This window comes from Panicum virgatum, chromosome 2N (genome assembly GCF_016808335.1).
Source record: "Panicum virgatum strain AP13 chromosome 2N, P.virgatum_v5, whole genome shotgun sequence".
NCBI lineage: Eukaryota > Viridiplantae > Streptophyta > Magnoliopsida > Poales > Poaceae > Panicum > Panicum virgatum.
In genome coordinates, this window is record NC_053146.1 from 67,428,075 (window position 1) to 67,455,039 (window position 26,965).

Consider the following 26,965-nt stretch of genomic DNA (forward strand, 5'->3'; position numbering starts at 1 on the left):
GTCACCCGTGGCCGTCGAGCCGCTCGTCTTCCCCTTCTCTCCGATCTCCCACACAAACTCAAACCCCTCCTCTCCGTCACGCCGGCGACGAGCGCCGCCGGCTAGGGTTTCGTGTTCCGCCACCCGGCGGAGCCAATGGCCGCATCCGGCTTCGGACGCGAAGCCGGGCCCTCCAGCCGCGGCCCGGGCTCCGCCTTCCCTGCTTTCGGCGTCGGCGCCGCCACCCAGACTGCCACCGCCCCTTCTGCCGCTACTCCATCCTTCCCCTTGGTTCGCCCCGCCACCCTGTCCATCCCCTCAGTTCGCCCGGCCACCCCGTCCTTCCCCTCTGCTCGCCCGGTTGCCCCTTCCTTCCCATCCGCTCGCCCGACCAACCCTCTTGCCGCTGCCACCCCACGCTTCCCGAGCCCTCGGCCCCAGCTCGCCGCCACGGTTACAGCCTCTCGCACTGCTACTACCCCGACCATGCCCATACCCGTACCCTCAGCGCGCCCGGCAGCTGCTCCCGGCGCTGCTGCTTCCGCGCGTTTCCCGAGCTCTCGCCCCACGCTCGACCCAGGCGCCGTTGCCGCCACCGGTCGCCACGTGGCTCGGCATCTTCAGCCCCAGCCGAGGTGATGTTTAGTGTTTTTAGCCCTTTTTGATTCTCGGTGATGGACTCGTTAAGCCTGTGTTTGTGTTTTTAAATTTTGCTGTGGAAGCTAATTGACTAGTGATTCAGCTTCCAATACTTTCTGCTGCATCTAAGTAGGTGTAGTGCAAACTACAGATACTCGAAATATAGCATTACTGACACATAGCTATGAACCTCAAGCACACTATTTGCCTTGTGGGGAGCTATATTCTACCAGCAGGAATTTCTCTTATGTCTTATGTGATGATCATGACCACATATATCAATGATTTCTCCACTTTGTACTTCTGGAAATGTAAAATATTGTTGGTCAGATGTATGCATGCCTCAGGTGACAATTGGCTGATCATACCTGATACCACTACCATCTGTATTCTGTACAAGTAAACATTTGGCAGGATTCAAGTTCTCCTTTGTTCTACATATTCCCACATTTATCGGAAAAGGAGATAGCTATAAAGAATTATTTTTAGTATGGTTGTATATTATAGCTGCATTTTTTTATACATAACCTATGTGCTATGTTATCCAGCCACACTGTGTTGTGGGCAATGTGGCTAGTTTCTCCAATATGACCTGTTCGAAAGTAAATTTGCATGGTATGCTGTTTCATCATATAGAAATTTTGCATACTGGAACAGGAAGTATCAACCATCTAGCTGATCATGTCTTATGAACTCTTGTGCCTGGATAGTCTTAGGTGCACGTTTGAAGATGAAAACAGCATGTATCCTTGCTGATGGAATTTTTTATGCCTTTTGTAGGCCAGCTACACCATCAGTAAGCAGGCCGGCGGATCCTTTTATTTCCTCAAGGAGCAGGGCCCTATCAGCTGTATCAAATCTGCGTGCGGATTCCCCTGCAGATTACGGTAGTGGTACGGGACAAAGAAGGTATAAACACTTATTGATGCATCTCTCTCAAGCTACTCGTATACTCCCTCCATCCTGAAATGTAAGGCATTTTAATTTGTCCTAAGTCAAACTGTTCTAAGCTTTGACCATGTTTATTGAAAAGAGCAATAATATTTTGAATGTCAAATGAGAGTAACTAGATCCATTATGAAATATATTTTCATAATTTATTTATTTGATATCTTAGTGTTAATATTATTCTCTATAAATTAGGTCAAACTTAGACTACTTTGACTTAGGACAAAGAAAAACGCCTTATATTTCAGGACGGAGGGACTAGGGAGTAGTTGTAAAAGTATCATGTTTAGTTGGTTCAAATTTAAAAACATCTGTATTCTATACCTGATACAACTGATAGTACATGAGGGTTCATGGGAAGGTTTATAATTTTGCAACTACATTAATCCTCAGTCTACCAGTGAAGCGTGCTTTATACCAAATATCCTTCACTTACTGCTGAAGTCTGATGCGCATACTTCCTTTTAACATTCATTTACCACAATCTCACGGTTAGATGTACAATGTATTTTGTTTTGTTTGTACCTCTTATACACGGAGAACTATGTGAATTATGATGTCTGCTGTTTAAATATGGAACATAGTGCATAGTTTCCGATCAGTGGACATGGTATTCTTTATCTGGAGTACGCTATATGATCAGTGGACATAATAGTATAGTTTCCGAAAATATCTCTTTGTTACATTTGTGTCCTGTCAAGTTCTTCATAGTACGTGCTTGCCCATTATGAATTTGAAACCTAATATTTCTTCTATTAACAGGTTGGTGAACTATGCAGATCCATTATTTGAAAATGGAAGTTTACAATCTTCAGAGCAATTGAGGATGCAACCTTCAGAGCAAATGAGGTTACACACTTCAGCCAGATCACCACCGTCAAACATTGGCAGCAAGTTTATACCTCCATCGAACTTTCAAGATCATCATGCTGCGCAGATTGCTGATCCTCGTGATAATGTGTGAGTTCTTTGATACAATTTTCTTTACCTTTTAACTTTGATTATTGTGTTAGTACAAACTATCCAGAAAATGAGCGTCGTAGTTACCTAGCTATTGATTAGTAGTATTTTTGTTTTCTATCTTTGTTGGCCATCTCCTTGTTTGCTGCAGATAATTGGGGCCTAAGTTAGTACCATCCAAGTTTTGAATCCAGAACCAGTCTCCTTTCCATGATGCATGAGCAATTTGTTTCCCATGTTATAACAGCAAACAATTAGTTCTTAGAGTTGGCAGGCACTGTTCTGCCTTGGGGAATAATTCGATGCGATCATTTATAAACTTATGGCTTACCAAGAGAATGGTGCACACATGCTGACCTGTAGAAGTTCCCATAGTGTTGATCTGAACATGCTCTATTCATGGGGGGTGTTGTTTCCAATAAACAATACGGTCCTTGTGCTTGTGCTTTTTTTAATACAACCTTTGCTCATTATTCTTTCCAGATAGAATATAATTCCTGTGTCTTTATTTTCTTGTTGGTTGGAGTTGTACTGGACATATGCTGGCTAATATCACAAGGGACAACGTTGCCACGTTGGGTTTCTGTAGATACACTCATTGTACTAGAAGGGTTTCTGTTGTATATTTCCCTATAAGTTTCACTCATATTATTCACTGAGTTGAAATTTAGAAAATGTTCTTTTCACGTCAATTATACAGATAAATGTGAATTCATTTGCCCAAAGTCATCTCATTCAGTGCGTGCATGTATGCCTTGTGCTTATTTTTGTCAGTGTGCATGCATGTATGTGCATTTATGCTTTTGTAATGTGTTCTCTTCTTATTTCTTCATAGATTCACTGGTCCATTGCAAAATCGATCGTTGGATCATAACATTTCAAAAAGGTCGAGGTCACCTACTTTGTCCTATCAGGATGTTGATGGCACTGAAGCTCATATTGATACTGGTGGAAATTCTAGAAGGTACATAAATATGTTTTTTTCTTTATGGGATGAAGATTTTATACATTTAATGCATAGTAACTTTTTTATGAAGTGCTCAAACACCTTGATTATGTAGGAAATTAACTCTGAAGTATAGTTCCCTTGGAAACCAATCTAAAAAAAGAAGCTTCTTCTGCCACCTTATTGGTTGTGTTTTGAACCTGAAGCAGGAAAAGCATGACTGCACAGAAAAATACTTCTGTATATGTATTTTTCCCTTTTAGAAAGTTAGTTTTCTTGAAATTTCTTGCTGAAGGGATATACTGAGAATGATGGTCTATTTAGGTTGTGATACTTCTTCTGTTTAGATCGAAGTATTTTTTTTTATTCTATTGCCTACCAATATTTTTTATTGTCTTAATTTTTGTCGCAAGTTTTTTTTTTGGAAATGTTAAAGCAGGCTAAGTATTCTGATATTTTGAAAACTGGCATGTGTGTCCCACAGTTCCACTTAATCATGTGGCAGATTTACTATGTGTTTTCTGCTAATGTGGACAGCATAACCCCCCTGTTCTGTTTGCAGACTGGTTGACTATATAGATACCCTCATCAGTGATGAAAATGTTGAAACCTCAAAAAGGATGAGACCGCCTGCATCAGAGTTCACACGCACAATCAAATCACCACCATCAGATATCAGAGACAATATTAGGTCATCACCCAACTCAGCCCAGAATCTTCGTGCACATGCCGATGTCCAGAAGTAAAACCTTTTACTTTGAATTTGTTCCGTTTCATGTCAATTTTGGTCAATGTGTTGATTTTTGAAATTGATAGCATTCTCAATTTCCCATATCTCCCCCACCCCCTTGAAGTACTAGTTAGCAAATGAATGACCTCTTACTGTGCCTGCTGATCGTAAACGTATTATTTAATAACAGGACTTTTTTGCCATTATTACAGGTCTAATACATCCATTCCCAAACTCAGAAATCAAATACAATCGCGCATCGGTGGCGCACATTCGCCGCCACATCAGATGTCTAGTCTTTCGGACGACTCCAACAAACTTAACACATCTGCTGTCTCTCCACCAAAGCCATCTATCCTTAGTGCTACCAGAAGAATGGGGACCCCTCCTTTGGATGCCAATGATGATGATAACTCTACACCTTTGACTGAACTTGAGAGGTAATTCTTGTCCTGCACATGACTTTCGTCTCCTTGCAATAATATTTCCGTTATATATGTTGCCTGTTGGTGTTACTCATGAAAGTTTTCCTGCAGGGAGAGACAAGCAAAAGCCAAGCGGCTGGCTCGTTTCCATGTTGAATTAAGCAGGCCAGTGGAAAATACAAATGACTTTGTAAAAACACTCAAAGGCTCTGCAGATAAGCCCAAGCAAGCCACATCAACCGGAAAAATTCCGATGAAAAAAATTGATGATACTGATGAAAATACCTTGGCTGACATGGATTCCCCAATGTTAGCTGCAATTGTTGGGCTTTGTCCAGATATGTGCCCAGGTGATTACTGCTCTAGATCGACTTATTTTCATGTGATACAATTTTAGCCATTCACATCGCCTCTTCAATATATTTTTCTCTAAACATGGTACTAACAGATTTGCACGTACCCTTGTTTTCGCTAGAACCTGAAAGGGCAGAGCGTGAGAGAAAAGGAGATCTCGATAGGTATGAGAGATTAGATGGAGACAGAAACCTAACTACTGAGCTTCTCGCTGTTAAAAAGGTACATAATGTTTTCTTATAACCTGTTAGTATGATGGTATTTTATCTTTAATTATTTCTGATCACATATAACAGGAAGCATGATGGAAGTTCTTATCTGATTGATACAGTATAATAGGACCGCTGAGCGAGATGCAGACTTGATAAGGCCTCTGCCAGTTCTACAGAAGACAATGAATTACCTTCTTAGTTTGCTGGATCACACGTATGATGACAGTTTCTTGGGCTTATACAACTTCTTGTGGGACAGGATGCGAGCAATAAGAATGGATCTTAGAATGCAACATTTCTTCAATCAAGAGGCTATTTCTATGCTTGAGCAAATGGTACTTTCATACGCGTCCCTATGTTGTCCAGTGGTTATTTCATCATACAGTATGTATTTATTTTTGTGGGCACCTGTGTTTCCTGGAGTATTTCATCTTGGAATCTGTCTTTTCTTTCTGAGCAGATAAGACTCCACATTATTGCAATGCATGAATTATGTGAGTACAACAAAGGGGAAGGTTTTTCGGAGGGTTTTGATGCACACCTCAACATTGAGCAGATGAATAAAACATCAGTTGAGCTATTTCAAATGTATGATGACCATAGGAGAAAGGGTGTTTTCTTCTCAACAGAAAAGGAATTTCGGGGTTATTATGCACTGCTCAAGTTAGACAAGCATCCTGGTTACAAGGTGAGGTATTGACAGATATGGTAGGTTGCATTTTGATATTTTCTGATTTGCACACACATTTGAATTAGGTCGAACCTGCCGAGTTATCTCTGGATCTTGCTAAGATGTCTCGTGAAATCAGAGGCAGTCCAGATATCTTGTTTGCAAGAGAAGTTGCGAGGTAGTCATACCATCAAATGTTATTTACTATTATCATATTTGCACTAGCTTTATCTCACTGCCTGCATTTTCTATGCAATTCAGAGCTTGCAGAATGGGGAATTTTATAGCCTTCTTTCGTCTTGCAAGGAAAGCAACATATTTGCAGGCCTGTTTGATGCATGCTCACTTTGCAAAGGTAGAATCATTGCCTATGGTGTCATTTTGCACTACTCAGTTGCCACTACTTTGGTATACTTTTGTGTAGTAGGCTATTGATGTTCTTCTATTTCAAATGCACTTCTGTAATTGTTAACAACTGAAGTCTCTTTCCAGCTAAGAAGGCAAGCGCTCGCTTCATTGCATAGTGGTCTTCAGAGTGGACAAGGCATCCCTATTTCACAAGTTGTTGAGTGGCTTGCTATGGAGGTAAGTTTGTTGTCTTGCTTGCACAGTAACTAGTTCAACACTGGAAAATTGCAATCCTTATGCCTTTATTTTTTTTCAAGGATGAGGACATCGAAAGTCTCTTAGAGTACCATGGTTTTGGATTGAGGCAGTATGAAGAGCTGTACCTAGTAAAAGAAGGACCTTTTCTTAACAGTGAAAACGATTTCCCATCTGGCTGTTCTCAGCTTGTGCATTTAAAAAAATCTCAGAGAGTCATTGCTGATGTTTCTTCCGGGGCAGTTTGTGCTCCTATAAGCAAAAAGAATAGTTCAGTTTCATATCCTGGTCGACTTGCTAGTGGTAAAAGAGATCTATTTCCATCACAGCATGCTCCTGTGGTTTCACAAGATGGCAGAAGGGATCTTTTTTCATTGTTTTCTGGACCTGTTTCAACCACTCCTGGCAGATATATTAGCTCACCGTTTCCTGATCCCTTTTCTCCAAAAGCTGCCAATAAATTATTCAGTCCAAAACGTCCAAGTGCTCTTGCCCCAAATGCTGATAGAGAAGACAGTGTTTCAACCTTTCCTACTGTTGCTTCTCCACATAGTAGCAAAAAGGAGATATTCTCAAAAGCACCAAAAGTAGCATCGCCAAAAGTCGAAGGCAAGACCAAGTTGGCTGATGATCTTACAGCTGAAGACCAAGATAGTGGACTTGCAGGGTCCCCTCAAAAAGTGGACATGCAAATGGGGATACCATGGTCACAAGCTAATACAGAAAACATCAATGCTTTGGCAGAACCAATTGTTTCACATTCTCTTACGGATGGCATGTCTTTAGATTATTACTCCAATATGCTTGGAGAGGAAGACAAGTTAGACATGGATGAGGGAACTCCACCAGACCATGAAGTTCTGGTTATCGAACCTGGATCACCTATTGGCTCCCCTTTGTCTGATCACAATGAATATGAGGATCATAATATTATTAACAGCACAGTTAATGACTGGTTACCAATTGTTATGTCCCCAAAGAAACAAATTTCCGATGAAAAGCTGAAGGCAATACTGAGGTTGTTTTCTATCCTGGAACTATTTATGTTCCCGAAAATAGGGTTTTGGTGGTGCCTTATCACCTTATGAAACTTTGATCACCATTGTGATATTTCAGGAAATGGAGGCAACGTGCTGCGGACAAGCGATTTCATAGGGAGCAGAAAAATGCTCTTGCTGTTGCAGCTTTGTGTTCTCTATCACTTGGCCCGCCAGTTCATAATACTACAATGGTAAGGCATCCGACATGCTATATTTGTTTCCAGAACCACTTAATTGAGATGTTGCTTTTTACATAAGTGTTATAAACATCACTTTTTGCAAGATGAAGGTTCAAATGAATGATCATCACCTCTGTTAATAGATGTAACCTGGTTCCAAGAAGAAAAATATGTTAATGTCGTGCAATTTTTGTACGCAATTATGTTTTCTGTAAGTTTTTTCTATGTGTTATTAAAAATTGATAATGATACAGACCTGTCTATTATGAAGGTTCCTAAGCTTGCTGTCGAAGAGCTTGACATTGGGCATGCCTTTAAAGAAAGACAAGCGAGACAACAAAGATCTTGGTCTTGGCTCAATGTTTCTGAGTTGTCTGGTCCCATTTTACTTGAAACTAACCCTGATGCTAGATGCTTCTGCTGGAAGTTACTTGTACTTGTTCCACCAGGTGCCATGGAATCCCAGACCAACAATTTTGCCTCAAAATGGTTACTTAGGAAGCTCATGGGTTCTGGAAATGGAGATAGGGGATTGGTTGTTTCATCTGCAGGCCTGTCAATTTGGACAGAGTGGACCAGCTTTCTGAACACATGCTGTCTATCTGTTGTTAGGGCCAGTGATCAGCAAGTTATTGGTAATGATATTGCCAATAGTACAAACTGTATAGCATTTGTAGTGTCTGAAGGCATTTCATGGGAAATGCAGAAGGCACGACTTAGCAGTTTGTTAGCCTCCATACCGGCTCAATCCCATCTTCCTCTCCTGATTTTGAGCGGTGATACATATCATGAAGGGTATGACTATGCTTCACAGTATATCATTGATAGGCTTGGCCTCAGCGGTATTCATGGAGGAAAGATCGCTTCATCATTGGTTATTTTTCTTGTTGAACACATGGAAGATTGTCCCAATGGTTTCTTTGATGATGACAATCTGCGTGAGGGTCTCAAATGGCTGATTAGAAGTTTACCAAGACAGCCTGATGTCACTCTTGTGAAGACCCATGACTTGCTTCTGAACTGCTTGAACCCACAACTTGAGCTGCTTAATACCCATGTTGCACCTGGAGCTGGCCCTGGGGATTGCATTTCAGTATTCAACAATGCTGTTGATCAAGTTGCAGAAGAGATTTTGGCTGCAGCATGCACAAATGCTAATCAATGGCCAGCTCTTGAGATTGATCTTCTGGAGAGAACAAGTAATGAGAGGAGATATGCAGAAATGTTCTTGCCTAGCACAGGATGGTCATCACCGTCAAGGATCCAGCCACTGCTTGCAGCCATTAAGACTTGCAAGATTCCAGAGTTCAGTTATGATTTATCTTGGCTGAACCAAGGTTCTCACATGGGCAAGCAAACCCAAGATCAGAAGAAGTTCCTTCAGGAGTGCTTGGCGAGATATCTGACCGAATCAACTCGGTTGTTAGATGAAACTCAGGTGGCCACCGAAGTGAATGTTATGGTGCAGAAATATGTTGGGCTTGAGCTCCGGGACTCGTACTACTACCTTGTTCCAAGATGGGTGGCTATCTTCCGGCGTATTTACAACTGGAGGCTAGCAAAGCTTTCTACCGGAGAGTTCTCAGAAGCTTATGTCCTGAGCCAGCACCTCTATCAGGCTCCTGCAGCAGCTAACTCTAATGGTGCCACAGCTACACAAGAGCTCACGGCTAGCAGCAACACCTGCGATGAGGCGTCCATTTTGGAGCATCACAGCATGATGCCTGATGTGTCAACTGGCCTCTCACTAGATGAAATCATCGAGATCAGTTGTGATCTCGATGGTGTCAATGCGCAACCTGCAAGTCAGCAGCCACGACCACCCACCCAGATTCATGAAGAACCTCAAGCACCAGCAGACACCAATAGTGAGATAAACATGATGCATAGTATTAGAGAAGAAATGTACATACCAAGAAGGGTAGAGTCGGGGGAGCTGGTGCCACTCGAAAGGGACGACAAGCTTGCCCGGCTACTCGAGCAGTGTACCAAGCTGCAGGACAGGATCGACGAGACGCTTTCCATCTACTTTTAAGGCTGTGGAATGTTGGAAGGGCATTCTTCCACACTTGTAACTTGTAACATTAGATTTTGCAAAAAGAAAAGAAATCTTAGGAAGTCATGGCATTTTTTTTTTGGCATGGACAAAATGTTACTGTGGTAGGTCATGGTCAGCCTAGGTTACTCCGCCTCCGCGGCCCTATAGCTTATAGGATGAAGCTCGGGTTTGGGTTTTTTTTCTGGCCGGCTTGATCGAGCTATCGCGTGGTCTTACCCCACCGGTTGAGTATTATAATGTAGCTATGTAGAATATTTTTTCTCGAATCACATCAATCAAATGGATCAAGTAAAAACCTCACTTGTACGACCGTAACTTCTCTCAGCCCGTCTACTAGTAGACCTTAGCGATCCTTTTTCCGTCCGTACAGAGGTGATAAATAAGAACACCGGTTTGTCCGAAATCATGCTTACATACGACGATTAACTTGTGGTCCAGCAGCGGCAACCGTAAAAGCGTATAGCGGAATAAAGCTAATAACGTGTTTGTACCAGATAACAACGTTTCTAGACCATGTTCAGCTCAGAGAGACCTAAAGCAGCTAAAAGAAGCGACTTATTATATTCGTTTTTCCTTGTGAAAGCTTCAACATGATTTGTTCTGCACGGCAGCCGCATTTCAATTCCAAATTCCAGATCCTAATTCTGCCACTTCAGGGTTGCATCCCATAACCACGGCAGGCATCGACTTAGATTAAATTTACTGGTAAAGTGAACAAAAACAATAATCAGAGAATAATTCCATTTCACAGACAGCACTTATGGTGGCGCCCAACACCATTAATCAATCCCCTGGTTAGATGACCCCCCCCCCCCCCCCACCCAAACTTCGATCAGAACCTTCCCATGTCAGTTTGCGGCAGGTGCTCTAAGAAAACACGAGCAACACTGAGTTTTGCCGCTGACCAACATCACATCCATGGCATGGTTAGTAGCTCCCTGCAGAAGACAACAGCCTCTCAATAATAGTTCCCCAAAAATCTAACAGAAAATATTAGGGTCTCTGGGTAAGATCTTACGGAGGATGGCCATGGGGTATGGCAAGGCCTCTTTTCACCATTTAACTTGGATACTGCAATGGAATGTGCAAATTATGTGAGCTTGCTTGCTTTTTCTTCATTCACTGGTAAGAATTAGAAGAATGAAGTAATATATATAAGGATTAGAAGACTGGCGGGGTTACCTCCACATTCAGCAGGAGGCTGGATGGATACTTTACTGCATAGGCAGTTCCAGCTCAGTACCACTATCCACCTGCTGCCAAGGTTGTGCTTGTTGTGATGCAGCTTGCTCACTACGCATAGGCTTGGAAGCACTATGCTTGGAAGCATCTGATATTCTACCGTGTATCAACAAAGGGTGTGTAGGAGAAGGAACAATGCAGGAGAGGCTTCGTTCTGTTGGAGATCCTGAGGATGATGACTGCATTTCGGTAGCAGCACATCTGTTCAAGTGACTTGCTTCTGGTGGTACAAATACAGGTATCTCTGACTGTACTGCGTGCACAGCTATTGATGCTCCGACGCTAACACAGTCCACTTTGTCGCTCCCTGCAGGACCTGACTGAGTAAATTTTGCAAAGAAAAATAAATTTTCTGCTAGTCACTGAATAAGTTCTCTTTTTATTCTTGCAGAATTAAAATTTGTGTGCACCTACAATTTCAGAGTCCCGGATATGCACAATGATTATTGTTATATCATCTGTCCTGTTTTCATGCTCCAGCCATAGTTTGTATGACTCTGCAGTGATTGCTGAGCAGGCATCTCGAGGATCTTGATACATAGCAACCTGAAGCGAACCAGAAAGAGTCCAGAATTAGTGGCACAGATCCACAGAGAACAGGCAAAGCAAACAAGAAAAATCACATATTTAACATTAGATCATCACTGAAAACTTTCCAGTGGTGATGGTCAAATAAGGGAGTTTTGATAGCTCGAAGAATGTCATATGTAACAGATTAGTACCACAGGTGCACCTCATGCAGATGTGCACCAGAGGCAAAGAGAAGAATATATATCAAAAGGCATGAGAAGCGAAACAGCTGTTAGCAGCCTGGTTTTGTTATATATTTAGTACCATTGAAACTCGAAGAAAATGTTGGCACAGAAAAGAGAAGGTTATGAGGGGACCATCCATTGTTAACTGCAGCTCATGTTTGGCCTAATCAGAAAATGCTGGTACAGCCCTAGTGATTCAGCAATCCGCAGTCCAATTTGAAGCGGCCTGCCAGTTTTTTAGGACCAATAGATGGCCAATATACCTTTTTTTATCATCAATACTTTAGGAAAGTTTTGAAAGACATGCCCACTCAGTCCTTGCAGCCATTTACCTAGCTTGTCCCTCCACTTTTCTGCTCACACTTCTGATTAGTCAATTTTTCATCACAGCTAGTCTATGCTTCTACTACTCAATAAAGTTACCTCCACTTATGCAGAACTTTATTCAGAGAGAGGGAGAGCTTTCATAATGACAACATCAATCGACCTTGAAAGTTTAAACCCTAACTGTTCCATAATCATTACACCATCCTGCAGTTCCAACTTTTTGAGAAAAGCATCTTGGCTGATGGAATGCTTTTTTGTATGCGAGAAAAAATAGAGTCCATCTGTACTGTTTGCAGCATGTTGAAACTGGCCATTATACTATAGGTAAACTGTTACTCATCAGCAACTACTCCACACCATCTTTATACCATTCCTAACAGCCCATACACCAAACTCATATGAAATCATTTCGCGCTATGCAGAAAGTCAACTTATGATTATCCCAGAATGCATCATGATTATCCATAAATCAGTTCCTTTCACCTCAAAAGTCTACACCAAGACTGGAGAAAAGGAACAAACACGTGTGATTAGTGTAGCCCTTGCAAGTAATCCAGACAGAATGTAGCAGCTAATTCCCGCACCACTAGGCTCACAACTTGTGTACCTGTCTATTTCGTGGACCACGATATGCAGTGGCTAAAATACTAGAATTAATCTACATGGGTCAATAAACAAAGGAAGGAACAGGAAAAAGAATAGAGAAGAGAATGAAAGCAGTACCATATCAACCACTTCCTGGCTGGAGAGGAACTCGAACACGCCATCGCTCGCAACAACGAAGAACAGGTGGGCTGGAGTGATCTCCACGCTCTTCACCTCAGGCTCGGCGATGACCCCAACCTCCTCGGCCGCGAGGTCCCCGAGGCTGCGCGTGAAGGCCGTGCCAGGGTAGAGGCCGTCGCGCGCCCAGACGCGCGGCGGGTCCCCCTCGTCGGGCACCCACCCCTCGGACTCCGGGTCGCGCATGCCCTCCACCTGCTCGACGGACATGACCCGCGCGCCGCACGCCTTGACGCGCGCGCGCTCGTCGGCGCGGAACGGGGTCTGGTCCCACGAGAGGTCCTCGGCGACGACCCGCCCAGCACGCCACACCCCGGCGACGGCGCGCGAGTCCCCCACGTTGGCCACGTGCAGCGCGCCGCCGGCCACCAGCGCCGCCACGGCGGTGGTCCCGCTCATGAAGTCGTCGACCCCCGCCGCCGCGTGCATCTCCGCGTTGGCGCCCAGCATCGCCTCCCGGAACGCGGCGGCGGGGTCCGCGGCCAGCGACCCGCCCCCCGCCGCAGCGGCGAGGAGGCGCGGGAGCGCTTCCCGCGCGAACCCGGCGCAGGCAGCGCCCGCGGCGCCGTGCCCGTCGAAGACGGCGAGGAGGTGGAGGTCCGGGTCCCCCGCGAAGCGCGTGGCGACGAGGTGCGCGTCCTGGGACTCCCGGCCCGGCGAGTCCGGGTAGAGCCCCGCCACGGCCAGCGTGGCGTACTCCAGCACCATCCCTGCGCCGGGCACCTCGGCGTGGCCGCCGGGCCCACCGCGCCCCCGCCGGGGCAGAGGCAGGCAGCACTTGCCCTGCGTGCACCCCATGGACTTGTGGCTAGGGTTTGGGGCGCGCGCACTGGGTGCGTGATTTTGGGGTCTCGGGCAGTTAAGAATTGGAAGGGGGAGGAGGAGAAGGGAGGGGGGCAGAGTGAAGGGAGGAGACTGGAAGGGGAGAATGATTCAAACGAGGCTAGGCAGCAGGAGAAGGCACACGGCACGCATAGAAAAGAAAACTAGGAAAAGGGCAGTGGGCACACGGGACTGAGGGAGAGGTGCCCAGTGGCAGCGAGACAGTGAGAGCGACGCGGAAATCGACATGGGTTAAGCATGCCAATTGCCAACAAAAACACCGGGTAAACCTTTTTTTTGCTTTCTGTTTTCGTGAAGACAAATTAGGCTATGCTCCCTCCCTCCCATGAAAAGTGCAATTCTGATTTTGAATAAATAAATCTCACAAAGAGTGCAATTCTATAGATTGATCTCAATTACATATCTAATTAAGTAGTCATATTTGAATTACATGGCAAAACTAACTACACGTGGCAAAATAAAATAAGGGTATGAGAGTCTTTTCACGTCACCACTAATTTTTTTTAAAAAAAAATCTAGAATTGCAATTTTCATGGGACGGAGAAAATACTTTTTAATAATTTATGAAGATTAAAGATGGTGAACATCATACAAAAGACACTAAAAGACAATATACATCAGGACACGAATATATTCCATTTTAAGCATGTCTAGATGGTCGGTTGTGATGGATGAGTTTTGATTTATGCTGTGATAGACTCGGGGATTGGACGAAATAAAGAAGAGGATGAAGTGGAGAACCGTATGAAGCAATAAGGTGATCCTAGAAAAAAAAAGTGCATGTATTCTTCTATCCACACCCATGTTACTAATTCACCGTATCGCGTAAGAAGTATTTATTTTCATCCGTAAAATGTTTAACGTGTGGGCTGCTAAGATAGACGCAATGTACAACGTATTTTCAAAAAAAAAGAATTAACCAACAACATAGTTTGGTCATTTGCCGAACCGTAGCGCTCAAAGGTTTGTCCTTTCCACAGCGTCCTTTGGTTAATCTTGTCTTCTAGGACCGGATCGAGACTTCCTCACCCTTGTACAACCATTCAAGCGGAAAATTATATTCCGGGCCGCACAATGCACATTGCTAAAACCTCAAACAATCGAAGAACCACAGGGAAAAGTTGCGTGTCCCTCGGTCGGGTTTTGGAAGAAGAATGGAATGCTGACGAGAGGTTCCATGGGCTAGCGTCCAAATCATCCGGGCAAAAAGGGAGAAGGTGATGGTTACTTGAATTTTCCGAGATTTTTGTGGGCGTTTCGTTGCGTTTTATTTGTGAAGTCCCTGGTTTCCAAAGTCAACTTGCCTACCTCCATTCGAGAATGAGAGATGTGCCTACCTTCCACGATCCAATTGATCCAACAGAGTTGTCAAGCTGAGCGGTTCATAAATGTTTGAAATTTACTAAGTTACCCCCCTTCATTTCGTTGTGTCTGTGTACCTAAGACATCTTTAAAAAAATAATATTTAATAGCATTATATTTAATTCGTACTCATTAGTCTGGATAGATGAAGTGCTCTTTTGTCTAACAATACCAAGAAGTATAGTAACTGATTTCACAAAAGGTTACTTACCTATTTTTTGCCTCTAGTTTTGCCATTCATTCAAGTAAGAAGATAACGGCGACCCTTTTTATTCGCTCTATTCAGCTGGCTTGTGAGCCAGTCAGCCAGCATTATTTTTTCTCTCACACCAAATTAGCCACCAACCAACAGCCAATCAGAAATATTTTTTTTATAACAAATCAGCACCAACTACCACTCTACCAAGAACATCTAGCCGAATAGAGAGATCACTTTTGGGAGCCGGCGGTGTGATGAGAGGCATTCCCGCCCCGTTGCTTTCGCTTTTGCCGTTTCGCCTCGTGGCGGATGCATGCAGGCATATATGCATGTACGCACGTTGATTCTTGCATCGCATCTCTTGTGCAAAAAAAAGGCCAGAGGAAAAGCTGCGGCAGACGTTTCTAACCTTGCCCCCGATCGAGTTGGATTACAGCTAGTGGCGATTCTACCTTTCACAATCGAGCACATTTTACGTCTGGTGCAGAGTGATTAACCATCACATCAAGGCATCTGAAAGACGAGCATCGCGTATCGCCATTGCTCCCAAGAAAAACGGAAATCGAGCCTTTGTGCATGCTTTTCTTTGCAGTCCAGCAGCCTTGCAAGAGCAGAATTAGCCCACGGCTTGCGATTGCGAGTCATCAACTCATTATTTGAGTCTGTTTCGCTGCATCTCCTGTAACTGAAGTGCGCAGTGATGAGAGGCTCTGAAAGTCCCAGGACCCAGAGGCCAGAGAGCAAGTGCAAGTGCCTTGCAGAAGTCAGGTGCTACGAAAGGCAGAAGACTCTCGCAGTCTGAGCCCCATTTTCTGCACAAAATTGTACCACCAGCACTGGGCCAGCAGCCTTCAAGTTTGACGGTTTCAAATTTGCAGCTGGTTTTTCAAGTCAATTTCGATCTGTCGTTTTCTCAGGATCTCTCCGAGGTCGTTTGTTCTCATTTTTTTCTCGAAAGATGAGCTTCATAGATGTTCCTCTCCCTTGGATAAGATGAAGGTGGAAGTCTGGAGCAATGTCTTCCCTTCTTAGATAGATAGATAGCTTGTAGCTTTTTTCGACTTTTTCTCCTTCAGCTAGCTTGCTAGCTCTTTTGTAATCTCAGCACTTGTACATTGTTGTCTTACATATGCAATAAAATTTAGGCACCCTAAGGGTGCCGTAGTTTCTTCTTTTAAAGATAAGCTTCTGCACTGCTTTTCGGCCCAAACAACCCACTTGGGGGGTGGACGGAATTAGGCTACTTCCAACCATTCCCCCCATCCAACTCCCCCCAAACGTATTATTTACTATATTTTACTACCTCCCTCCAAAAAATTCCTCCCTCTATAACTCCTTCTATCCAACCATTCCCCCTATGTCTATCCCCCTATATACTATCACTCATTAACTAACTATTTTTTCATCGTTTTTGAATTTTAAAAAAATCATACAGTATTTGTACTGTCATAATACATATTATTATCATGTTACGGGGCTCAAACGAAATTAATATCGCGACGAAATGGTGTGATTAAAATATAGAGGGAGTTGGAACTCACTCTATATGTGGGGGGGAGTTCCAACTCCCCCATATATAGAGGGAGCTATGGGGGGAGCCGTTGGAGGACTCCCTCCCCCAAAGCTCCCCCTGCGTAGGGGGAGGGCCATTTACAGGGGACCGTTGGAGGTCGCCTTAACGGCCCAAACATACATTTGACGCCACAGGCGCCAGCTAACTTTTTTTTCCCAGTGCAGACTTAGGGGGTGTTTGGGAGCACTCTGCTCTACTAAATTTAGCTCCACTCCACAAAAAAAATATTCAAACACTATTAGTAGCTCCATTCCACTCCATCAAAAATTAGCTCCACTCCACTTTTTTTGAGCACCTCAAAAAATGCTCCACCAATTTTTGGAGCTAGTGAGGTAAAATTACCCACCACTGTCACTCGTTTCACACAAAACGTTTCAATCTTTCTTGTTATCGATGACTCAGTCAACATAGGCAACCTCTCGTCGCTACAGCGTCGCCGGCCGGGGCGCCGCCCGTCGGGGCCCCTCCCGGCTCCCGCCGCCGCCCGCCCGCCGGAGTCCCTCCCGCCGCCGCTCGTCCGACGGGGCCGCTCCTGCGCCGCCCACCGGGGCCCCTCCCGCGCCGCCTCCCGGAGCCTACTGTGCCGCCTGCCGGAGCCCCTCCCGCGGCAGCCCGCCCCTTGGGGCCCCTTCCGCGCCGCCGGCCGAGGAGCCGCCGGCGGGTCCCCTCCCACCGCGGCCCGCCGGGTCCCTGCGCGCGGAGGGACGAGCTGCTGCGGAGCAGCCTGCGCGGGGGACGTGTCGTCGGGGTGCAGAGCCCTGAGGTGTGGAGGTAGAAGAACCACCAGATGGGACCCACATGGAAATGGTGAGGTGGAGTGGAATTGATGGAGTATAGTTGGTAAGGTGGAGTAGCTGTTTTGGGAGTGGAGTGCTCTCAAACAGACCCAAACGATGAGTGACCGACCGGTGTTATAGTCGGCCGGCCTGTTAATTCGCCGACTCATGTATTATAGTTTATAAATATTACTCGCCAAATGTAAATATAAATCCCTATAAGGTCAAGCGCATAGGTATATCCTGCTTCATAGATATCTGTTTGCTAAATAGCTTATTTTAGTTTCTCTAGAAAAAATTACTTTGATTTTATGAGAAGATGAGAAAAAAGTGCCATCATTCAAAACAAAATAAGGTTTATATTTAGTTTAGGATCAGGGCCAGTCCAAAGGTTTATATATTTAGTTAGGATCGGAGCCGGTCCTAAAAATTTGGAGGCCCGGGATAAGAAATTAGATTCGGGGTCTTAGTGATAATAAATATATATATATACACACATAATAATTAAAAATTTACTTTAATTTTTGAAAAGGTAAGAAAAATGACATCATTCAAAACAAATTAAGGTTTATATTTAGTTTAGGATCAGGGCCGGTCCTGAAAGTTTGAGACTCGGAACGAGAAATTAGATTTGGAGCCTTAATGATAATAATAATAATAATAGCGATAATAACAATATATATAAATTTTACCAATAAACTAGATACATCCAAACTAGATTTTTATGTAAAAAATTATATATATTAGTGTTATATGATATTATTGTAAACATATTTTCCAGCAATTCTATATGCAAATTCATTAACATAGGTATAAATCAATATCATCCATATATTTCTTGAAGCTTGAAAATTCAAAATCAAATAGCAATTGGAACTTGAAATCTATTGCAGACGAGAGTGTTCGAGAGTTGCCTGGAGTCGTCGTGACGCTGCCTAGCTAGCAAACCATGACTCGCTGGATGCCGGTGCATAGGAACTAGAGGGAGTCACGCACAGGATAGACACAACGCAGTTATGAAGTTGCGGTGGTGGCAACATTGTTCTTGCACGGAGCATTATAATAAACTTGTGAGAGAATGAGAGAAGAAAGATGAATCAAATATTAATGGTGCAGTCCACCTATATAGCCAACTATTATATGGACGGGCTATTAGATAGATTAAAGATGACATGGTCACAAAATATATCTTACAACTATCTTAATACTCTTACTCATCTGCCTATCGCTGTAGCTATACCTATATGTACATATGTACCGCATCTATATTATCTATGCCTCTCCACCCCATGCGCAGGCCTGTGTATGATACAATTACTTATGTGTTGGGTGTACTCACTTACTAGTCTCAGTGGGATTGTCATCGTACAATTATAAAAAAAATTTGAAACTTGGTCTTTCGTCTCATAAAACTCCTCTTCTCTCTTCTAATAAATAATTCTATTATGTCAGCAGATTTAATAATGTGATATAACATTTAATGCTTATAACACTTCTATAATATTTTTATTAAAATTAGCCTAAGGAACAATAATCCGTGGGAAGTGGAATGCTAGGGCTGACACTCCAGTGCACGTGCACCTCTTGTTTCTCGTGCCAAGGTTATCACTGCTCCAAGCATCACTTCACCATTGGCCATAAGCAACTAAATATATTGGACCCTTCTTGGTCACATTGCACCACTCGGCTAAGCAAGATTTGTTTCCACACTCAAATAGTCTCTCTGCGCTCTAAAAGCAAGATATTGTAAGGTGTGGTGTTGAATCTCATCCCTTTGCTCCTAATTTTCAAAGATTAAAAATAAAAGAAGAAAATGGGGGCTTGCTGTCTCATCAGTTTCAAACGTGGGCGTTTTCCTTCATTTCGAAGCTTCTTTTCTGCCTCCATAAATACAGTACAATAAACCTGGACGCGCATCCAAAATCTTCATCTGTAAGAAAAACCAGTTCATAAGAGGAGTCGCGTCGTTTTCCTGCCATCTCCTTCCGCTCTCCGCCCGCCCCGCACCACCCTCGCCGCCGCCGCATCAGCCGCCGCGATGCACAAGACGGCGCAGGCCTGGTTTACCGGCGGCACCGCCGCCTCTTCCGCGGCCGCCAGCGAGTCGCAGCCGTCCCTCCTCGCCGACTGGAACTCCTACGCCGCCACCCGCTCCGACGCCTCCTCCTCCTCCTCCCCGCTCCCCTTCGACATCGAGGCCGCCGTCCGCTCCGCCAACGACACTGTCTCCGGCACCTTTAGCTCGTGAGCCCCCGTCCCATCCCCAAACCCTCAGATCCGGTCCCCTCTCTCCCTCATCGGATCTGATCTGACCATCGCAGGGTGACCAAGGGCGTGCGGGAGCTACCGGGGAGCTTCCAGAGCGCGACCAGCAGCTTCCCCTCGGGGAGGGCGCTCATGTACTTCGGCCTCTTCCTCGCCACCGGCATCTTCTTCGTCTTCATCGCCTTCGCGCTCTTCCTCCCCGTCATGGTGCTCATGCCACAGAAGTTCGCCCTCAGCTTCACGCTCGGATGCGCGCTCATCATCGCCTCGCTCTTCGCGCTCAAGGGGCCAGCCAACCAGCTCGCCCACATGACCTCCAAGGAGGTAATGCGATTATCTCTGCAATACTTTGCTTCTTCGTTTCCCCCGATTAAGTTCAGTTTAGCTATAATCTCTTCTAAACTTACGACAGTGCAGGCAAAATGGGTTTAAAAACTATTTTCCGAAAATTTCAGACCTTGAAGCCAAGCCAAGCTAGTCATCAGTTTGATCCGGTTATATTGGTCAGGATTTGTTGGTGGCAATGTGGCGGCCAGTTATTTACCACTAGAAGTTTGAACTCTACATAGAACTGAGCCATGATTTTAAAACCAGCACTAAACATTTTGGAATGTCTGGAAACAAGTTGCAATCTTGCTCGTTTAAGTAGTTGGCGAGCACTGCTTGTAAATTATAGCTGTCTGCAAGCAGCAAAAGACTGTTTTGATGCCTAGCAATGAATATTCCTCTAGAATTAGTTGTAGCTTGTCTGTTATTACTGCCACTAAACGCTACTTTTTTTTAGCATTTCACTTGAATTTTTGTATGTTTTAGTGCATTTTTTTTTCTCATTTGTGAAGTTTAAGTTAAGGTTTCTTATCCTCCTCCTGTTTTCTATATAGATTGTTTCGTACAAGAAGCATAAAATGATAAAATTTCAAACAAGCAATCTAGACAGAAAGAATCATCAATTTAAACAAACAGTCGATAAAGCCTTTCCCTTTCCTTGACTCACTTTTGTTTAACTTATACTCTTTGATGGTTTTTTTTTGGATTAAGCATAAAATATCTTGGCTCAATCAATGTAGAAAGATTTCTGAGCCTTCTAATAAAGCTGGCTAGAGTATTTTGCCTGGTAAAAATGATCTGGGGTGTGTCGCTTTTGGATGAAATACTCTTGGAATGGACGAAAGGCTTTTTTAGCTTCATCCGAAAGCTAGCAACTTTATAATGGAAAGGATGGTGGGGACAACCTGACAATCCACAGGATTAACCTCCTCCTACAACCCACAAATGTTATTTTAAGTTCAGTTTAAGGCAAAAAAAAGTGTTAAGTTGAGACTTGACGATAACAGGATTCCAATACGCTGTTGATTCATCTTTGCATATTTCTAATGAATCAAAATTTGCAGTGTTGACCATCTGTCCCAAGCCTTTTAAATACATCAAGTAATTCAAGGAAATTCTGACCTAGACTTGAAACTTAAAGGGAGTACATCTTTTGGCTGGACCGCTGGAGTCACTTCTATCAGCCCAAATTGTGTCATCCTGCTGCTGTGTGGCATTCTTTATTTTATCCAGCATCTGCTGTGGTTTTATCTGTCTTACAGTATAGAATTGAAAAATGCATTTTTTTGGTTGGAGCCCAAATTAGGTCAATAGAAAGAGCTGCAGCTGTGCGGCATTCTTTATTTGTCCAGCCTCGCCCCTCTCTCAAGCTGGTGACAACATTACTTCCATACCAATTGCCAAATGACTTCTGCCTAGCACTTAGCTGCTGCTTAGCCTGCCTTATCCACCCTCCACACCTTTACTGCCTTTAAGACACTTAAAACACTGCAAATCCTCATCAGCTGCTTATTCTTCTCTATCACCATCTCCCCACTTATGCCAGGTTAAACTTTCTAATTTGTGAATTCAAGTCAGTTGGGTGCATGTCAATGAGTGCATCTTGACTCTAGTTCAATTGTGCATGTGAGAGTCAACACATATTATTGGCAACAAATAGAAAATATATGATGAAGCTAGGCTTTTTTTTTCTTCAGAAGTTATCAATTGTTCTACTGCCTTAATTTCCTTAAATAGCTGCAATACCTGTAAACTTGAAAGCACATGATATCTGATGAAGATTTTTTTTTCTGCTTTCCTATTCAGAGGCTACCATTCTCAGTGGGTTTTATTGGATGCATGGTTGGTACGATTTATGTTTCAATGATGCTTCACAGCTATTTCCTCTCTGTGATCTTCTCAGTCCTTCAGGTATGTCCTTCATCAATGCAATGCTTGACTTGGTTATATTTGTTTAAATTGTGCTATACTGCGGAGAACACTTGTTTTAGTGCATTTCGTGTTCTTTTTCCAATCACGGCACGTTTAGAACATGATGCTTATCTGAACAATGAATCAATGCTTTCTTGATTCAAAGGGCACTCCCATTTGTTTTACTTTTTTCATATTTTTTTTTGCCTTCTCTACCTTCTAACCTTCGAACAATACAATGTTATGATTTGCTGTTGCCGTTATGGTCTTCAAAAGTGCAATACCTCATTCTCTTGCATATTCCACTTTTTGGACTCACTCAGTTCTCTCTATTTGACCCAGGTTCTGGCCCTTGCGTATTATACCATATCCTACTTCCCCGGAGGATCTAGTGGATTGAAATTTATCTCTTCCGGTCTTTTGTCTTCGGTGACAAGTTGCTTTGGTCGATAATGGTAGCCTGTCGTACATTTACTTGTTTTTGTATGTAGTTGCTGATCATCTCCCCGATATGACCCCAAAAAACCCTCTCCAGTCATCACGTTGTTTACATTAGACTTGGATGTGTGTTGGATATAGATTATAGAGTGAAAAGGGTCTGTGGTATCTCTTATCTAAATGTTCCTTGTGTCTTCATATTGTGCAAAGAAATTTGTAACTAGCAAAGGCTCGAGGCACGAACGCTGTGGGCCGACGTTGGTTATATTACTATTCCAGAATTGCTGGTATCCGAAGTGGCTTTGAGCCGGGGGGGGGGGGGGGGGGGGGGGGGGGGGGGGGGCTTCCTTTCTTTTAAATAACTTAAATTTGAGGGTTCCTTACCCATTTCCAGCTGGCTTGCACACGCACTCAAAATTTCTGTTTTAAAATGTTGTGGTGTGGTAAACCACAACCGGGTGGCGGAATGCACCCGCCTAAGCCCAGAGGGAGAGTACTCGGGGGTTAGCTAGGACTATTTCGATCTCGCTAGAAGAACACGATGAACACAACAACAGGTTTAGAGTGGTTCGGGCCGCCGGAGCGTAATACCCTACGTCCACTGTGTGTTGTATTGTGTGTATTCTCTTCGACTCGAGAGAGTCTGAAAGAGCTTGTGTGTCTAGTGCTTAGTCCAGTGTGTCCTTGTCTATCTGTAGCGAGTGTCTCCCTTTTATATCTCAAGGGACGCGCGTACATGGCCGTTGGGTCCCCGACAGGTGGGCCCAATCGAGGTAGTATAAAATATCATACTGTTTATACATTATGGCGTTACAGGCGAAGGAGATCTCACTCCTGGATTTCCTTGCCTGCCCGCGGGAATCTTCCGACTAGCATACCCATGTGCTGTCTTGTCGAAACGGCACCAGGCGTAGCTTGCGGCGTCGCCTGCAGCATAGCTGAATGGCCGCGTAGCTTGCGGCGTAGGCAGCATGATGGAAAAGTGCCGTGCCGTCGTATCCAATTAATGCGGCAGACGGGCTCTGCGCGGATGCGGCGCAGGCGGCTGCACTGTGTACCTCGGTTGTCGGTGTCATGACCCGGGGGTCCGGATCTCAACTAGTAAATGCTGCGTATTTCCTCGTCCCAGATGTTGATGCAAGAGACAACACAGTAACGCACGGGTTTATCCTGGTTCCGGCCGCGGGGACGTACGTCCAGCAAGAGGGTGTGCGAGGGCACTGTATTATCTTGCACCCGGAGTGCTTGTAGTAGGGGGTACAAGCGAGGCGAGAGAGGGATGGAGGCTCCCAAGTCTCTGCTAGAAGAGGAGTTGAGCGTGACGGGTAGCGATGTTGCGGCTAGAAGCGATCATGTGCTCTGTGAGCGGTGTAATACCTAGAGAGCCGACCCACCCCCTTAAGGGAAGCCCGCCTCCTCCTTTTATAGACACAAGGAGGGAAGGGTACATGTACAGGGGATTGCGGAAGTCGTCGTTTCTCCCCGAGCCGTGGGGATACAACAGTCGAGTACAGTGGGAAGTACACTGTGGGGTATGGCATCGGGCGTGGTGGTTGTCCTGGGCATCGTCCTTGACCTCGCGGAGATCGCGCCGGCGTCCTGCCAACCCCAGCAGGCGGCGTGGTCGTCGCTGTAGGGTGTACAGTTCTCCAGATGTGGTGTGGTGGCATTCCATGGGCCCTGCAGGTCAGGGTCTTGCGTGCTCCAGCGGTGACGGGGCGGCACGTGGCGATCCCGGAACCCCTGGACAAAGTGCCGGCGTGCGCACTAAGGAGGTCCGAAGGTCGCGTGGAGGTCCCTAACCCCTCGAGGGGGGAGGTCCGGGCCTCCGGCTGCTAGTGATGGGCATCCCTCTTTGAGGGGCTCGTGGCGAGACCGGACCCCTTCCCGATCAGGGGGCGGGTCCGGGACCATACGTGTGATGAGGTGGAGTCCGGACAGCCGGAGTTGGCATAATAGTAACGGGAACTGTGCCGAGCGCGCTTTGTCCGTGTCGCAGGTCCCATAGTGCTGCCACAGCGTCCGGGATGGCGGAGCAGTGACCGGAGTTGGCGGACGGGACTCCGGTCACAGCCACTGTGGGGGATGGCGGCCTGACGCCGTTTGTCCTGGGCGCTGTGGAGGAGTGGTTGGCACTTAATGCCTCCGTACGACGGGCGGGTAAGCGGCAGGGCCGTTTGTCCCATATGCCGAGGGGTGGCCCCGAGAGAGGCGGAGATGAGTTGCCCGCTCGAGGGTAGGTCCGCTATCTCGAGCGAGGCGGAGATGATTTGCCCGCTCGAGGGTAGATTCGCTACCCTCGAGCGAGGCGGAGATGCGGGGCGCAGTCGAAGGTCTCGTTGGGCGCCCTCGAGCGAGGCGGAGATCGCTCCGCGGGTTCGAGGGGTGATGCGAATGGGCCGCATGCGGAGCCTCTTTGAGCCCTTTCCTTTCCTTCAGGTTGGAAGGAGGCCGTGGGCCTTTGTGGGCCCAGTTGCCCAATGTGTGTTTTGCGTTTTTTAGGGTGATCTTAGTACCCCGATTAGGGTGTCCCTAATCGTGGTACCCGACAGTAGCCTCCGAGGCTTTGGTCGAGTCAAGGGATTCGGCCAAAGGGTATTTCGGCGATTTTCCCTCTTGACGTGATCGGTCGGTGCTGTGCACCCGCCAGGCGCACCTGGGTGCCAACCCAGCGGATGTGACAACTCATCGGTCGGGGTAGTGCGCCTGCGGGGAGAGTACTTCGAGGCGCGTGCCTTTTTTGGTTTGTTCCGGGGACGAGACGCATCCGCGTGCTGAGTGGGCCAGGGCGATTGTCGCCCTGGCCCACTCAGCAGCTGGTGCTTTCGTCGCGCTGTCCCGCGCTTAGGGCCTCGGCCCCGCTTTCCCTAGTCACCTTGCGACGCGCCGTTCGAGGGCGGTCGGCCTGGGCCGATGCTGTGCCGCTTAGCGTCCAGGGACTCTGCTTTATTTCGTTCAGTCGCGTCTCAGCGCGATAAACGAGGACATCTTTTGCTCGTGGAGTGCCGCGCTGTCACGGGCTGCCCAAACCTTTTGTAACGTCCCACCTCCCCGAGGTCGGGTCCGCTTCCATCTGGCTGCTTTCTAGGACATAGACTGTCCTCACAGACCAACACCAGTCTTTTCTGCACACTTTGTCCTCACTCGTGCGCACCCGAGAAGAACTTCCCAGTCGGTCACCCATCCCCAAATTTCTCCGGGCCAAGCACGCTTAACCTCAGAGTTCTTTGGGGACTGGCTTCCGGAAAAGAAGTTGCAACTTGTTGGCATGAGGGCCGGGGTGTCACATGCTCACCCCCTTAAGAGACCGACGTCCTCATCGGTCAATCTCAAGCCAGGAACGTCCTCTCTTGGCCACGTCCTGTACGTCCAGTGCCAGCAGCTCATGTGCCACGTCCGTGCGTCCAGTGCCAACGGCGCATCACAGATGCCCGCGCACTGACCCGCCACGCGCCCGTGCACATGCCGGTGGCATCTGCGCCCCCACGCGTCCGTGCTCATGCCTCCGCACTTACGCCCGTACGTGCCCGTGAAACCGCGAGAGTCGGCTCTGATACCATTCTGTAACGTCCCACCTCCCCGAGGCCGGGCCCGCTTACATCTGGCTGCTTTTGCTTTCTAGGACATAGACTGTCCTCACAGACCAACACCAGTCTTTTCTGCACACTTTGACCTCACTCGTGCGCACTCGGGAAGAACTTCCCAGTCGGTCACCCATCCCCAAATTTCTCCGGGCCAAGCATGCTTAACCTCGGAGTTCTTTGGAGACCGGCTTCCGGAAAAGAAGTTGCAACTTGTTGGCATGAGTATCCTATTAATCCTATTAAGTCCTGGGCCGGGGTGTCACACCTTTGCCCTTCGACAGGCTTGAAGCTTGGCGCCTGACGCAGCTATAAATAGGGATTGAGGGACTCCCTTTCTTCTCCAACTTCCCTGCTCTCACTTCTAGCATCGCCTAAGTCTCGTAATGTTTTCCTTTGCCTTTTGCGACCGGCCCCCAGATGGGGTGCCCTGGCGTTTTAGGCTTTCATGCTAGAAGAATACTTGCGAGCGGCGGGAGAAAGCCGGAGAGGGCGTGCGCACCATCCCTTAGCTTCAGTGGGATCAGCAGAAGAACATCGGGCCCGTGGGGTCTGCTTCTGCGATGTCCCCTAGCTTGAAGGGGGATGGAGACGCCTGACCATGGCGCTGGTGCCAGATTTGGTGGCTGTTCTTCGCATCGTCCCTTTGGGCAACAAGGTTGCTCTCGGGGAGATGGTGCAGAGGGTGCTGTCCGCTAGCTTGCCCCCCGCACGGTCTTCGGTGGAGGAGACGCTAGAAGAAAGCTTGCGAGGAGGGCACCCCGCGGGACCCGTGCGGTCTGGGGGCTGTTCCTCGCATCCCGAGCAGCCTGGCCGCCGTGTCAGCCAAGAACTCGGTG

General features: G+C 46.1%; 3 protein-coding genes and 1 long non-coding RNA gene across 8 annotated transcripts; 2 read left to right on the top strand and 2 right to left on the bottom strand.

Moving 5' to 3' along the window:
• LOC120662017 (SAC3 family protein B-like) lies at positions 1–9,812 on the top strand. Of its 3 annotated transcripts, none has more exons than XM_039941069.1 (16): positions 1–614; positions 1,399–1,527; positions 2,329–2,526; positions 3,362–3,490; positions 4,035–4,214; positions 4,415–4,642; positions 4,739–4,977; positions 5,103–5,203; positions 5,313–5,528; positions 5,654–5,881; positions 5,950–6,041; positions 6,125–6,218; positions 6,356–6,448; positions 6,529–7,484; positions 7,583–7,697; positions 7,957–9,812. In XM_039941069.1, the coding sequence occupies exons 1-16, from the start codon at positions 136–138 to the stop codon at positions 9,718–9,720; spliced, it is 5,241 nt and encodes a 1,746-aa protein (XP_039797003.1). In that variant the 5' UTR covers positions 1–135; the 3' UTR covers positions 9,721–9,812. The 3 variants fall into 3 exon arrangements, with proteins under 3 accessions (XP_039797003.1, XP_039797004.1, XP_039797005.1); XM_039941070.1 differs by having other exon boundaries at positions 8–614; positions 4,035–4,163; XM_039941071.1 differs by lacking the exon at positions 1–614 and having other exon boundaries at positions 2,346–2,526; positions 7,957–9,720.
• On the bottom strand, positions 7,614–8,081 carry LOC120662019. Its single transcript, XR_005670165.1, has 2 exons — positions 7,942–8,081; positions 7,614–7,835 (listed from the first exon to the last, which is right to left on the bottom strand). It is a non-coding gene; the product is annotated as an uncharacterized LOC120662019 (long non-coding RNA).
• A 390-nt stretch (positions 9,813–10,202) lies between the features above and the next one.
• Positions 10,203–13,812, bottom strand: LOC120662018 (probable protein phosphatase 2C 65). Of its 3 annotated transcripts, none has more exons than XM_039941073.1 (5): positions 12,792–13,812; positions 11,401–11,532; positions 10,927–11,302; positions 10,763–10,815; positions 10,203–10,682 (listed from the first exon to the last, which is right to left on the bottom strand). In XM_039941073.1, exons 1-3 carry the CDS (start codon positions 13,647–13,649, stop codon positions 11,252–11,254), a joined length of 1,041 nt encoding a protein of 346 aa, XP_039797007.1. In that variant the 5' UTR covers positions 13,650–13,812; the 3' UTR covers positions 10,203–10,682; positions 10,763–10,815; positions 10,927–11,251. The 3 variants fall into 3 exon arrangements, with proteins under 3 accessions (XP_039797007.1, XP_039797008.1, XP_039797006.1); XM_039941074.1 differs by having other exon boundaries at positions 10,927–11,293; positions 12,792–13,810; XM_039941072.1 differs by having other exon boundaries at positions 10,927–11,306; positions 12,792–13,799.
• Positions 13,813–19,519: 5,707 nt separating this feature from the next.
• LOC120662020 (protein transport protein SFT2-like) lies at positions 19,520–22,826 on the top strand. The gene is made up of 4 exons (XM_039941075.1): positions 19,520–19,848; positions 19,926–20,193; positions 22,003–22,107; positions 22,450–22,826. Exons 1-4 carry the CDS (start codon positions 19,643–19,645, stop codon positions 22,558–22,560), a joined length of 690 nt encoding a protein of 229 aa, XP_039797009.1. The 5' UTR covers positions 19,520–19,642; the 3' UTR covers positions 22,561–22,826.
• The last annotated feature ends 4,139 nt before the right edge of the window (positions 22,827–26,965 follow it).

Coding starts and splice junctions, on each gene's coding strand:
- LOC120662017 (XM_039941069.1), top strand. CDS start 136: ATGGCCGCATCCGGCTTCGGACGCGAAGCCGGGCCCTCCAGCCGCGGC. Junction 5,882..5,949: donor ACAAGCATCCTGGTTACAAG/GTGAGGTATTGA, acceptor CATTTGAATTAG/GTCGAACCTGCCGAGTTATC. Junction 6,042..6,124: donor TTTGCAAGAGAAGTTGCGAG/GTAGTCATACCA, acceptor TATGCAATTCAG/AGCTTGCAGAATGGGGAATT.
- LOC120662018 (XM_039941072.1), bottom strand. CDS start 13,649: ATGGGGTGCACGCAGGGCAAGTGCTGCCTGCCTCTGCCCCGGCGGGGG. Junction 11,533..12,791: donor GCCAGGAAGTGGTTGATATG/GTACTGCTTTCA, acceptor GGTTCGCTTCAG/GTTGCTATGTATCAAGATCC. Junction 11,307..11,400: donor ATATCCGGGACTCTGAAATT/GTAGGTGCACAC, acceptor AAATTTACTCAG/TCAGGTCCTGCAGGGAGCGA.
- LOC120662020 (XM_039941075.1), top strand. CDS start 19,643: ATGCACAAGACGGCGCAGGCCTGGTTTACCGGCGGCACCGCCGCCTCT. Junction 19,849..19,925: donor GTCTCCGGCACCTTTAGCTC/GTGAGCCCCCGT, acceptor TGACCATCGCAG/GGTGACCAAGGGCGTGCGGG. Junction 22,108..22,449: donor TGATCTTCTCAGTCCTTCAG/GTATGTCCTTCA, acceptor TATTTGACCCAG/GTTCTGGCCCTTGCGTATTA.